This window comes from Gobio gobio (genome assembly GCF_949357685.1).
Source record: "Gobio gobio genome assembly, chromosome: 22".
Lineage (NCBI taxonomy): Eukaryota > Metazoa > Chordata > Actinopteri > Cypriniformes > Gobionidae > Gobio > Gobio gobio.
In genome coordinates, this window is record NC_137118.1 from 49,072,851 (window position 1) to 49,087,042 (window position 14,192).

Below are 14,192 nucleotides of genomic sequence, written 5' to 3' on the forward strand. Positions count from 1 at the left end.
CCAATGAACAAACACGGTGTGATTATGATTCAGGAGGGTCACAGGTCAGATTGTGGATTGATATCATTCAGAATATTTCATCCAGTTCCCTCTGCTTGTTTCTTAATGCTTTGTGTTCAATCAGTTCCTGTTCAGTCACTTCAGACAAAGAGTGTGAGACTCTCTATTGGTCTCCACAGCAACGTCCTTGAAGTTCTGTGTGTGTGTGTGTGTGTGTGTGTGTGTGTGTGTTGCTGCTTGCACATACCAGGAATCTGTTTTGTATTGCTTGTTAAGAGGAGGATGATGTTCTCATGGTGTGTGTTTAGTTGGCTGCTGTATGTGGATGCGCGGCACCGCGGCTCTTGTGTTCTTCTGGAGGAGGGTCAGACTGTGAAGACCAGCGGAAGAGCCCATCAGAACCTGGAGGAGAGCAGAGAGCCCGGGGCCGCTCTGCCTGTGGGCTCCGTCAGGACACTGCTCAAGGTATCAGGAGCTGCGGTCTCTTCGTTTTATTGGCGTGTCAATAGTTATTTTCTGTGCACAAGTAAACATCTCTAGAAATGTTTTTATACACAAATGATACACAGGACTTTGAACATGCAACACAATTTATGCCCACCAACAGACATAAAGGAATATTTATGAATTGCTTATAGCACCACCTTGTGGCAGATTATACAAATCTAGTGACCCTGTATGTATATGTTAAATGTCCTTATGAACAGCTATAGCAGTGACTGAATTTCAGCCGTCTCTATCTAATTGTATTCAGCCTATTGGAAGAACCTGTAAAAATTTGGCATGCATCCTGAAAATGTCCTGTTATGTTAAGTTTGGACTTAGTGAGTTGACCAGTACTGGCCATATCATACTTCTTTGGGTTATATCCATGGGCGTAGCTGGGCATTTGGGCTGGGAAACTATAATACTGGGTATTAAAACGTTTAAAGGTTTATATTCTTCACTCCGATTATCACATTTTTCACCAGTGTTTGACATTTCGTTTTTTTTACCGCAAACTGAAGACATGCAGCACATACATTTTTTGTGACTGTACAAAGCATGTGAATATTTAATGAGGCTTTCAGTTTATTATTGGTGGTGTTTTTTTTTTTTTTTTTTTATTTTTATAAACAATTGGCCTTTACAGTGCATCCGGAAGTATTCACAGTGCTTCACTTTTTCCACATGTTGTTATGTTACAGCCTTATTCCAAAATGGATTAAATAATAATTTTACCTCAAAATTCTACAAACAATACCCCATAATGAGACTGTGAAAGAAGTTTGACATGATGTGACATGATGTGGAAAGGCACACACCTGTCTATATAAGGTCCCACAGTTAACAGTGCAGAGCACAAACCAAGCCATGAAGGAATCGTCTGGAGACTCAGAGATAGGATTGTATGGATGCTCAGATCTGGGCATTGAAGGTCCCGATGAGCTCAGTGGCCTCCATCATCCGGACATGAAGAAGTTTTGGAGCACCAGGACTCTTCCTAGACCTGCCGCCGGACAAACTGAGCGATCGGGGAGAAGGGCCTTAGTCAGGGAGGTCAAGAGCCCGATGGTCAGTCTGACAGAGCTCCAGCGTTTCTCTGAGGAGAGAGGAGATTCCAACGGGACAACGACCCGAAGCACAGCCAAGATAACAAAGGAGTGGCTACGGGATGACTCTGGGAATGTCCTTCAGTGACCCAAACAATTGCTCAAAAATAGTGTGCCAAGCTTTAGCATTAAACTCAAAAAGACTTGAGGCTGTAATTGATGCCAAAGTATTGAGCAAAGGCTGTGAAGACTTATGGACGTGATTTATTTTTTTAAATAAATTAGCAAAGATTTCAAACAAACTTCTTTCACATTGTCATTATGGGATGTTTGTAGAATTTTGAGGAAAATAATGAATTCAATCTATTTTGGAATAAGGCTGTAACATCACAAAATGTGGAAAAAGTGAAGCGCTGTGAATACTTTCAGATGCTCTGTAGATTCTAACATGGCATCCAATATATCCAAACGATGGAAGGAGGCAGAAATATAAATCATACTGTAGAAGGAGGAGGGAACCAGCGAATGTTCAACGTAAATCTAATAATAATAAAATAAACATAAACAACAAAACGAAAGTAAAGCGGCAGCCCCTCAAGGACGACTGCTGCATTTAAACATAAACACAACATAACCTGGTCCTCCTCCTTCACGGAGCACGTTTACATGCACACCAGTAAACTGATAACTCACAAATACCAGCTGCTGATAATATGACAAATATCTTCTGATCTTCATGATCCAGAACACACGTTCTGGGTCATGAAAGATTCTGCGTTTGTGATATTTCCTTCTTTCTTTCCTGCAAAATGCTCGCTCTGTCTGGATGTGCTTAAATCTGCACTCAGGATGCTTTCCTGTCACGTATCACTTATGTGCAATTAATGCGTTTACATGCGGTGCGAAATCGGGGTAAGAGGCAAGAAACGACATGTGTCGACCGGTTTATGCTTAAGCCGTTTCTGACCTTACTCTGTAAAAGAAAACGGGTTACAGCATTTACATGACCACTTGTGTTGTCGGCTTATTAAGTATAATCGGTTTCAGAATGTGCATGTAAACACACTCAGTGTCGTCACTTTCCTCCAGAGCTCCTCCGTGGGACTCGAGGCCGGTGTGGTGCGCAGGAGACGCTCCTCAGCACTCGCTCCGCTCCCACAGCTCTCGGCCCCGCCCGGCTTAACACACAAGCATTTGTTTTTCATGCACTTGCACTTTTATTAACTCATGCTGAGTCTGAACTAACAGATTAACATTTATCAGGACCTGTGTTTGTACTGTGTGTGCATGAGCTTTGATGGAGTTAAAGCTGTGTTTTGTGTGCAGGATGACAGTGTTCCAGAGATCCATCTGTATCCCAGCACGTCTCAGACGGGAGAGACTGTCCGTCTTTATTCTGCGACAGACCTGACGGAGCGGCACGGCCCCGTGTTCCTCTCAGACCTCTGTGTCCAGACTGGATGGTAGGAAATGCCGGACATCACTTCAGACACCAGTGCTTTTGAGTTTTAAGGTCTCAGTTGATCTGGGCAAAAAACAAACAAAACACTTTTTATTTGTAATGTAATTTTCTTGATCACAAACCGGTCATTTGAAATGTTTCTAGCACTGGCACGAGGACAGAGACCGGGAGCGTGTCATCAGTCCTCAGACCCCGCATCCAAAGCCACAATTATTATGGATTAATAATTAGCCAAAAAGTAGAACCTTTCTCTCACTAGCGAAGGGCATGTCTGCGTGGATTGCTTTTGAAATTTATTTATTTTCAACAAGACGTTAAAGACAGCCAGATGTTGCGCTTACAGTGGTTTATGTGTGTTTTGTCCCTGTTCCCTGAATGTGTAGCTGGTTGGTTTTTGAGCAGCCTGGATTCAGCGGCACATCTGCCGTTCTGGAAACTGATGGGAGGGTCACGCCTGTTCTCCAGGATTCCCTGCTCTCCTGTGTGAAGAGTCTTCGGCCATTAAAAATGGTACGTCATCAGACACGCCGTTCACATTGTGCTCCATAAAACATCATGTTAGTTACACAGAAAGAGGATTTTGTGGATGAGGATGTTAAAACTGATGCGAGAGTTTCAGATGTGAAGACGGCAATGTTTTTCAAACTCATTTCTGCTGTGTTTCTGACGCAGGGTGGACTGCGGGTGACCAGACCACTGGACCCAAAGGTGAGACGGATGGACAGACAGATGGACGCTGATGTTCAGAGCTGTTCTCACATCACTGGGTGTGATTTTTGTGTCTCCTGTGTAGATGATGTTGTTTGAGAAGCCGCAGTTCCAGGGTCAGTGCAGGGAGCTGCTGGATCACACGGCCCATCTGAGGGACATCGAGGGGCCCGTCTCATCTCTACGGGTCACGGGTGGAATGTGTGTGTCTGTCTCTCATGAAACCAGTGATGCTGTTAATGTTTCAGATAGATACATCTGCTAAATTGATGAACCTCTGTGTGTGTGTGTGTGTGAGTGAAACTGTGAATCTAATCACCAAACAGGCAAAAGTTCACTTTAAGAATGAACAAAGTGACATCGATGAGTGGGAAGTCTGAAATTATTACAGCTCTCTATATGAAACTGTATCAAGCCACACAAAGTATTTTATATGTATCAATAATGATTTGGAACATGTCATTTAATGGAAAAATGGGAATGGCGTGGCATTTTTAACAACCTCTGTACAGACAGCAGTGTTAATGTTAATGCTTCTCGTCCAGTGTGTGTTTTCCCTTTACACAGCAGTTGATGTTTCCATCAGTCACATGACCATGTGTGTGTGTGTGTGTGTGTGTGTGTGTGTGTGTGTGTGTGTGTGTGTTAGATGGGTGGGCTTCTCCAGTGAAGGGTTCAGAGGTCATCAGTGTGTGCTGGAGGAGGGTGAATACAGTGACTGTACGCGACTGTTCGGTGGGACGGAGCTGTCGATCCGGTCGCTGCGCTACATCCAGACTGTGAGTATCCTAACCCTAACCCATCCAGACTGTGAGTATCCTAACCCTAACCCATCCAGACTGTGAGTATCCTAACCCTAACCCATCCAGACTGTGAGTATCCTAACCCTAACCCATCCAGACTGTGAGTATCCTAACCCTAACCCATCCAGACTGTGAGTATCCTAACCCTAACCCATCCAGACTGTGAGTATCCTAACCCTAACCCATCCAGACTGTGAGTATCCTAACCCATCCAGACTATGAGTATCCTAACCCTAACCCATCCAGACTATGAGTATCCTAACCAGGGCTCTGAACCGGTTCAAGGAACGAAAACGAAAACCGGAAACGAACGAAATTTTAAGAGGACCAAAAACGGAAACGAAATCAAAATCAATTTGAATCGTTCTGAACAGAAACGTTAATTTGAAATGACCATTAACAGGTTAATAACGTTATTTTTATCGTTCTCTTTAATATTTTAATTTGGCAGTGACCAATCATGAATAGAGTAGTACAGCGTGTGACGTTGACTTATCAAGCGTGAGTGAAATGCCCGCGCACAGTTATCTATGAATCTACCGGTAACGCAAGTCAGTGTAGAGCACGCATTTTCATGCCTCAAGTACATTTCTTTCCCCGCTGAGGTCTACAATGAATGCGCAGGTATTGGAGGACATTCTTTTCGTACGTTTAAATAAGCAGTACGGACTAAGCTCAAATAGACTGATTTAGGCTAGTTTGTGGATTTTGTTTAAGCCTGTCCAAGCAGGCTACTAGCATCTATCAAACATTTTTCCTATAGTCTTTCAGATTGCCAATACAGGACAATGTTTTCTATATAGACGGTTGATGCTTTGTATTAAATGGTATGTTATATTGCATTAAATGATCAAGCTTTATTAGCTGACTGAATTTGATTATGTGATGCAAGGACGTGTTGCGCAGTGTTTGCTTTGAAATTACCAGTTGACGGTGCATTAAAAGAGCAATGGTTATCCAGTTTATTTATTCTTTATTCATGCAATTTTTAAAACAAGTCGTGTTGAAAAAAAGTTATGTACAAAGAATGTTATCACTCTTCTGAAAATAATTCGGCATTAGCGGGCCACTTTAGATTGTCTAACGAAAAATAGGTCCGCTGTTAATGCTTTGTAATTAATGCATGTATTTCTGGTTTTAAAAATGTTATGAAATAAATATTCAAGTTTAATTACCATGCGTTATATTATTACTGAGTGAAAATAAGTCTATTTATACATATTTGTTTAAAGTATAGGCTAAATTAAAATAACGTTATTAACCGGTATTTTTTCATATCAAACCGTTTTCGGAACAGTAATGTTTATTGAGGAACTCAAAAACGGAAACGCTATAATATCGATTCTGCTCGGAGTGAACCGATTGATATTTTTTTCCGTTTTTAAGCCCTGATCCTAACCCTAACCCATCCAGACTGTGAGTATCCTAACCCTAACCCATCCAGACTGTGAGTATCCTAACCCTAACCCATCCAGACTGTTAGTATCCTAACCCTAACCCATCCAGACTGTGAATACCCTAACCCTAACCCATCCAGACTGTGAATATCCTAACCCTAACCCATCCAGACTGTGAATATCCTAACCCTAACCCATCCAGACTGTGAATATCCTAACCCTAACCCATCCAGACTGTGAGTATCCTAACCCTAACCCATCCAGACTGTGAGTATCCTAACCCTAACCCATCCAGACTGTGAATATCCTAACCCTAAACCATCCAGACTGTGAATATCCTAACCCTAACCCATCCATACTGTGAGTATCCTAACCCTAACCCATCCAGACTGTGAGTATCCTAACCCTAACCCATCCAGACTGTGAATATCCTAACCATAACCCATCCAGACTGTGAGTATCCTAACCCTAACCCATCCAGACTGTGAATATCCTAACCCTAACCCATCCAGACTGTGAGTATCCTAACCCTAACCCATCCAGACTGTGAGTATCCTAACCCTAACCCTAACCCTAACCCCTCCAGACTATGAGTATCCTAACCCTAACCCATCCAGACTGTGAGTATCCTAACCCTAACCCATCCAGACTGTGAGTATCCTAACCCTAACCCATCCAGACTGTGAGTATCCTAACCCTAACCCTAACCCTAACCCTAACCCTAACCCCTCCAGACTATGAGTATCCTAACCCTAACCCATCCAGACTGTGAGTATCCTAACCCTAACCCATCCAGACTGTGAGTATCCTAACCCTAACCCCTCCAGACTGTTACCCCTTTTCCACCAAGGCAGTGCTAGAGCTAATTCAGAGCCAAAGCGAGTCCCAGTTCATAGTTGGTTCGACTGAGGAGCCTTCTAAGAACCGTTTGCTTTTCCACGGGCTGAGAGCCACAACAGAGCCATGTCTTACGTCACTGTATACGTCTCATCTCTCTCAACAACGCTAGCGAGGCAGCGGCAATGTTGCCAAGTATGTGGTTTTGCCGCGGGCTGTTTTTTCAGTCCTGTGCTTGTGTAAATGCTTCAGCTTTTTTAGCAGGTGAAAATGCCAGTGAGGATCATTATTTGACCAACTCAGGCCTGTTGCTCAAGATCATGTTTCATGTTCAAGTATTTTGGATTTAAACATTAAAGCGACCGCAGCAGGTCATCTTGTGTGTGCCGATGACCGTAAACTCAGTCTTTCCCTCAGGATTTCCTGGAGCCGGCCGTGTGTCTGAAGAGCTCCGATGAGGAAACCCACGTGCATCGGGACGTCCCGGATCTGCAGGAGGCCAATGGCATCAGTGTGAAGAGCGGGGCGTAAGGAAGCATTTCATAAACAATGTTTTATTAACAAAGTTCGAAAGCTGTTCAAATGATCTATCCAATCAGCGTGAGAGAAGGCCTATATGAATACATGGCCCACTCACCTCTGTTCAGCATCCCTCCATCCCTCCATCCGTCTCCTCACACTCGCCCGGTTACTATCCGAAGCAGAGATACAGGGGGAGGACTCTGGACTCTGGGCTCGGAGCTCTGAGCCTCCCCTCGGACAGCACGGCCGATACGCAGGTCACTTCCTCTATCTGATTATTTGTAAATGTGAACTCGTGAAGCGCGATAAGAGCCACAGAGACTAAAGGCCTGTTCACACCAAGAACAATAATGATAACTACATCTATAACGATAACTACATCAGCGTCCGCACCAGCGCACCATATCGCTGTTTATTCGAAGTTTAAATGCTCGAGCTCTTTAAAGGAGGATGGCTGTCAATGTTTCTATCTTTCATCCATCGCTCTGTAAGTGATATCATTCCTCTGTGTAGTTCTCGTCCGCGGTGTGGCGAGTCTCTGATGTGTGTGTGTGTGTGTGTGTTTCAGGTGGGTGGCGTACAGCGGCAGGCTCTTCACCGGACAGCAGTATGTTCTGGAAAAGGGCCAGTTTCCAGGGCAGCTGCATTGGGGCGACGGCCGGAGCTCGGCTCAGTCACTGCGGCCCGTTCACAGGGTGAGTCACACACACACACACACACACACACACAACAGCGCTTCAACTCAAGAGTGTGTGTTTGATACAGGGTACAGGACTGACTTTCATTGATGCATCTCATTTTCGCCACAGGAGCTTTGTCGGATCGTGGAACCAAAGTTTTTGGTATGTTTGCATTTCATGTGCTGCTAACAATATTCAGAGGCTGCACCCTTCGAAGGACCCTTCGTTTCCCGGGCCATGAAGGACAGAACAACAGATCCTGTGCAGCCTATACCAAGATTCCCTGATTCCGCCGGTGACAACATGATACATTTTTTAGAGTAAATGACGGATAACACTTTTAAATGTAAACATTGGGTCAACTTGTAACAATATAAATGTAAAAATAAAACTTTAAAGCAGTTCAAATGTTGATTATATCTTATCAAGATTTTATTATGCACAGAAATGGAGCAAGGGGAATTTTTAGTTTTGTTGTCAGACATTTAATCTTAGAACAATCAAAAAAGTCAAGTATAAACACGCCAACGGCATCTGTCTCATTTAACAACCCTCGGTTGGACCTTCGCACACTTGGAAGGGTACAGCCTCTGCATTGGGAGTCTGGTGTGGAGTCCGGCGAGGGCCGCTAATGTGTTTCTCTCTGAGCGCAGCTGCGCGGCTACAGCCAGACGCGGTACACCGGAGAGAGCCGAGAGCTTGACCACGCCCTCCCCGACTGTGGCGGAACAGGCCTCGCGTCCTTCCGGGTCATCCGAGGAAGTTGGCTGCTGTTCGATGAGGAGGGATATTCCGGTAACCAGTATATCCTGGGGGGGGGGCTTTACCCTGACCTCACTTCCTGTGGCTGTATATCGACAGCCATCAAGTCTTTAAAGCCCATTCCATACGTGAGTCGATGAGAGCATATTTCATTAGATGCAAGAAATAAACGTGCTTCTCGTGACGTGTGTATGCGAGTTAGTGTTTCTCTGTTCTGTCCAGAGTTTCACGGAGCCGTCCGTGAGTCTGTTCTCTCTCAGCGGTTTCGAGGGCCTGGAAGAAATGTCGTTCTCCGACATGGAGAGCGTGAGCCACTTCTTCAGCCAGTCTGTGAGAGTCCACAGCGGCCTGTAAGAGCTCCTTCACTACTCACTGTTCCTGTGTGAATGATCCTCATGATCACAGTGACGAACACTCCGCTGTCATCTCGCAGGTGGGTCGCATATGAATACGCTCATTTTAAGGGCCGTCAGATGCTTGTGCGTCCTGGAGAATATCCGGTTTGGACTGAGCACAGCGGCTGGGAGACGATCCGATCGCTGAAGCCTCTCAACCAGGTCAGTTCGCCCCGAAGCATCACTCTGACAGCCGCACAATCATCTGAAAATAATCACAATTAACCAGTGGTGGAAATGGCGGTTACAGCTTCTGTATGGATTCTGGGTTTCCACCATATTTACATCATGTTTTTGCAGTGTTGAACAGTGTAACCAATCACAGACGTCGTTAATTTAGTGGCCAATCACAGGCACAGAAGAAATCCGCTCAAACGCAAGCTCATGAACGCTCTCCTCATAACCATCACTGACTCATATAGCAGTGTGGGTCAGAACGGGTGTTTCAGAGAGCGCACCGCTCGGCTGAACTGGAGCGATAGGGTTCAATATGATCGCGTCACGATTCTTGTTCATACTGGCTTTAAGACAATTTTGTTACAGAGGAGTACAGCCTAATTAATTTCCTTATTTGAAAAATATAGCCCATATAGAGAATAAAGCATAAAAGAAGACCGTGACAGACCATTTAGACTACAGTAGTTGTGATGTGACCAGTTGCTGTTAACTCTTTCCCCGCCAGCATTTTTAAAAGAGTTGCCAGCCACCGCCAGGGTTTTGATCATTTTCACAAAAATTTAATAGCCCATATAATACAACCCCAAATCAGAAAAAGTTGGGACAGTATGGAAAACGCAAAAAAAAATTACTTTAACTTGTATTTCATTGCAGACAATGTGAACACAAAATATTTCATGTTTTGTCCGGTCAACTTCATGTCATTTGTAAATATGCATCCTTTCCTGTCATTCAGACCTGCAACACATTTCAAAAAAAGTTGGGACAGGAGCAATTTAGGGCTAGTAATGAGGTAAAATGTTTAAATAATGATGTGATTTGAAACAGGTGATGTCAACAGGTGATTGTAATTATGATTTGGGACAAAAGCAGCATCCATGAAAGGTCTAATCCTTTAGGAGCAAAGATGGGCCGAGGATCGCCAGTTTGCCAACAAATACGTGAGAAAATTATTGAAATGTTTAAAAACAATGTTCCTCAAAGAAAGATAGGAAGAGATTTGGATATTTCACATTCAACAGTGCATAACATAATTAAAAGATTCAAGGAATCTGGAGGAATTTCAGTGCGTAAAGGACAAGGGCGCAAGCCTAAGCTGAACAACCGTGATCTCCGATCCCTCAGGCGGCACTGCATCAAGAATCGTCATCATCTAGAAGCGATATCACCTCATGGGCTCAGGACTACTTTGGCAAACCTTTGCCAAGTACCACAATACGTAGTTACATTCACAAATGCCAGTTAAAACTGTACTGTGCCAAAAGGAAGCCCTATGTTAACAGTGTCCAGAAGCGCCGTCGACTTCTCTGGGCTCGAGGCATCTGGGATGGACCATCACACAGTGGAAACGTGTACTGTGGTCAGATGAAGCAGTATTTCAGGTATTTTTTGGGATGAATGGACGCCGTGTGCTCCGGACCAAAGAAGAAAAGGATCATCCAGACTGTTACCAGCAACAAGTCCAAAAGCCAGGGTCTGTTATGGTATGGGGTTGTGTCAGTGCCCTTGGCAAAGGTAACTTGCACTTCTGTGAAGGCACCATTAATGCTGAAAAGTACATCGAAATTTTGGAGCATAAAATGCTGCCTTCAAGAAGACATCTTTTCCAGGTACGTCCATGCATATTTCAACAAGACAATGCAAAACCACATTCTGCACACATTCTGCAGTCCTGTCTGCGGAGGAAGAGGGTTCGGGTACTTGACTGGCCTGCCTCAGTCCCGACCTGTCTCCAATAGAGAATGTGGACAACGAAGACCCCGAACTGTTGCCCACCTTAAGACTTGTTTGCAGGAAGAATGGGACAAAATTACACCTGAAACACTTCATCAGTTGGTGTCTTCAGTCCCTAAACGTCTTTTAAGTGTTGTGAAAAGGAATGGCAACATTACAAAGTGGTAAATGCTTTACTGTCCCAACTTTTTTTGAAATGTGTTGCAGGTCTGAATGACAGGAAAGGATGCATATTTACAAATGACATGAAGTTGACCAGACAAAACATGAAATATTTTGTGTTCATATTGTCTGCAATGAAATACAAGTCAAAGTAAATTTAGAAATCACTTCTTTTGTTTTTTTTTGCGTTTTCCATATTGTCCCAACTTTTTCTGATTTGGGGTTGTATTTTGTTGTATGAATATCTGAGCATGCAATATATCAAAAGAGAGAGCAGACAAACAACTCTTTTGTTCTTTTAAAGAAACAAAAAAAAACTGTTTTATTCTAGCTTCATGCATTCCTTTTTTATCAACACTTAAATATAGATAAGTTTCATAAAAAAAAGCAACATTTTGAAAAAAAGCTGAGAACATCACATTTTTGTCAAAGACTCGATCCAGATGAGCTTCAGAGCGGTGATCACACACAGATGGAGTCCATCAACAGCCCTAACGCTTCAGTCCTGGAGCTCCTGGGTCCACCGCTCAGCCAGTCACATCAGGCCGTTTAGATTCATATGATGTTTAATGTTGATGATCACGTTATTTTACATATGCGTCGTCTTTCCTGTGTTTTGATCAGGAGATTCAGTACTCATTCAGAAGATGGGTAATATCGCCCCCTAGCGTTTAACAGTGAAAATACGGAAACCTTTGGCCGGGAAAGAGTTAAGTCAGAAATTGAATAATCAAATGTAAAAAATAAAACAGCATAATCTTCACTGTATGAATTAAATATACATGTATTACTATAACAGCAAAAGTTATTGCTCTTGGGCGAGTTCCTTACATTCAGTCAAGACTAAACCGACTGTGTTTGACAGTTTAAATGCAATAAGACATGAAAGCAAACTTAGTTCAGGATGTTTTCTGTTTCAGAACAGTCTTGAGTAAATTCAACCAAGACTTTAAAACGCAACACAAATAATAAAAAACTGCAATGTCACGTGAGCATTAGTGTGATCGCAATAATCAGAAAGAGCCACAGAACTGCAGCTGAATGTGACTGTGGCTTGATCCTAACCCTACGCAAGCTCGTGGAGACGACTTCAACTCAATGATCACACACTTCGCTCGCGTTCTGTTTGTAACTGAATCCCAGTTTGAGTCGTTCAGTTTTCATGAGCAAGAGGAGGAATGTGAAGTTGGACACTTTTGATTTTCTGATGCTTAAACTCATTCAGCGTTTCTCAGCGGGTCTAGATGCCATGCAGTTCACCGCACTAAAAATACTTGAATATCACTGAGAATAATGAGCAATTAGGATTTTTGCTCTACACAGTTTTATTTTGAAGGATTGTGTGTGTGTGTCTAAGTGTTCTTATGCAAGTCATTATTAGTCTGCAGATGATTGTAGTGTTTTTTTGTGTGGTCAGTGTGTTAGTCTTGTAGTTTGGCTTCATGTCTTCATCCGTCTCAGTTTAAAGTCACTCTCTTCTCCTCAGCCAAAAGTGTTCGTTCATGTGCGAAGTCGAGCTCTGGGTTTAGTTCTGACCACTGAGAGCAAAGACAGCTCCTTTCCAGCGAAACTCTTCCTGTGTCCGGCCGATCGCTCTCTGGACACACAGCGCTGGATCTTCACCGACGGCCTTCTGAAGAACACGGTCAGTCAAAAACACTTTCAGAGAAACATATTCTCCTGTCAGTGAAATATGGACAGTCTAAACCAAAGCACGAGCTGAACTTCACTAACGTCTCTTTGGGATTTGTAGGATAGTTTGTTGGTTCCCCTCGGTTGAAAGTGTGTTCCTTGGGTGCTACAGATTAAATGACATATTCAGTCTTGTTCTAGATAAAATGTCATTGTTCCATTTTGTCTTAGTTTTCCTTGTCATGTGATGTTGGGCGTCAGAAGCAGGAACGCTGTATTTCAGAGACGCTCAGTCGATGGTGATGGTCAGCAGTGATTCAGTGACCGTGTGTGTGTGCGTGTGTGTGCAGGCGTTGCGTGGCTGTCTGTCTGTGATCGGTGCCAAGGCCTGTGCCGGAGCCAGAGTGGCATTATGGGAAGAACATGGGCGGGTGAACCAGCGGTGGAGTCTCACAGAGGACGGAAGCTTCTGCTCACATTTAAACCGCAGCCTGGTGCTGGACCTCAAAGGTAAGAGTCCCTTTCCCATCAGTCCCAGTGGAATCCAGTGTGTTTGTTCTGAACAGAGTGTGTCGCCTCCGTCTGTCTCAGGTGGACACGCCGCTGACCGAGAACAGCTGATCCTGAGTCCGCTTCGTGCCGGCGACGCTCAAACCTGGGACATTGAGGTGCTGTGAGACATGATGAGATCAGGGACTGAACCCTGGACAGGTCAAACCCAGATCTAAGCCAATCATGAAGAGCGTTTTCGCTCCTCGCCCACAAGCCAAGAACTGCTTCTGGGACATCAGTCCTGTTTTAGAGTGCACTGTGAAAGTGGAGGAAGGGGCTCGTATGTTTGTTTTAATCTTGTGAAGCACATTTGCACTACCAGAAACACTTCAGGTGAAGTCCTGCAGGATTCTCCCTTTAATCCGCATGGATAATGAACAGTTGCAAACACTTGTTCTGTCGGCTGAAGTGTTCAGATGGTCCGCAGTAAAGTCAGTCATTTCACTGGAGTCCTTCAGCAACACTAACGTGTGTGTGTGTGTGTGTGTGTGTGTGTGTATAGAGTCAGATTTCAGAGGAAATATATCATGTGTACAGTGATGTTCATAATCAGCAGTTTTAATCAGTATGAATCTGAACAATAAATATAAGTTGTAAAAGTCATTTGTGTCCGTTTGAAGGTTTGGCTGAAGAGTAGGGATGCACCGATACCAAGCTCATGTACTCGTAAAAATCCCCCCCAATACCAAAGACTGATACCTCATGTGACCGACAGTGTATAATTAAAACTGAAAATAAAAACAGGGTTAAATTGAAACATATAAATTAAAATGTAAGCAGTTCAGACAAAGCACGTACAGTGGCACAGTGCTCATTCAGTAAATGCACAGCTAAACA

The 14,192-nt window shown here is 43.7% G+C and overlaps 1 protein-coding gene across 4 annotated transcripts in view; it reads left to right on the forward strand.

Annotated features, from left to right (window-relative positions):
• Window positions 1-13,958, forward strand: part of LOC307118348 (beta/gamma crystallin domain-containing protein 3) — a 33,657-nt gene extending 19,699 nt beyond the window's left edge. The window contains exons 7-21 of one of the 4 annotated variants that reach the window (XR_013815535.1): window positions 309-465; window positions 2,859-2,995; window positions 3,378-3,504; window positions 3,667-3,702; window positions 3,788-3,903; window positions 4,352-4,481; window positions 7,145-7,266; window positions 7,830-7,956; window positions 8,027-8,103; window positions 8,595-8,831; window positions 8,926-9,053; window positions 9,137-9,260; window positions 12,658-12,816; window positions 13,154-13,313; window positions 13,395-13,957. Coding sequence is in view for 2 of the 4 variants with exons in the window: in XM_079803952.1 (XP_079660078.1) it covers window positions 309-465; window positions 2,859-2,995; window positions 3,378-3,504; window positions 3,667-3,702; window positions 3,788-3,903; window positions 4,352-4,481; window positions 7,145-7,266; window positions 7,830-7,956; window positions 8,071-8,103; window positions 8,595-8,831; window positions 8,926-9,053; window positions 9,137-9,260; window positions 12,658-12,816; window positions 13,154-13,313; window positions 13,395-13,480 (1,879 nt within the window). In the remaining 2 variants the exon portion in view is untranslated. Of the gene's footprint in view, window positions 1-308; window positions 466-2,858; window positions 2,996-3,377; window positions 3,505-3,666; window positions 3,703-3,787; window positions 3,904-4,351; window positions 4,482-7,144; window positions 7,267-7,829; window positions 7,957-8,026; window positions 8,104-8,594; window positions 8,832-8,925; window positions 9,054-9,136; window positions 9,261-12,657; window positions 12,817-13,153; window positions 13,314-13,394 lie in introns of all 4 variants that reach the window. The other 3 variants (XR_013815536.1, XM_079803952.1, XM_079803953.1) reach the window with 3 other exon arrangements.
• Window positions 13,959-14,192: the final 234 nt, after the last annotated feature.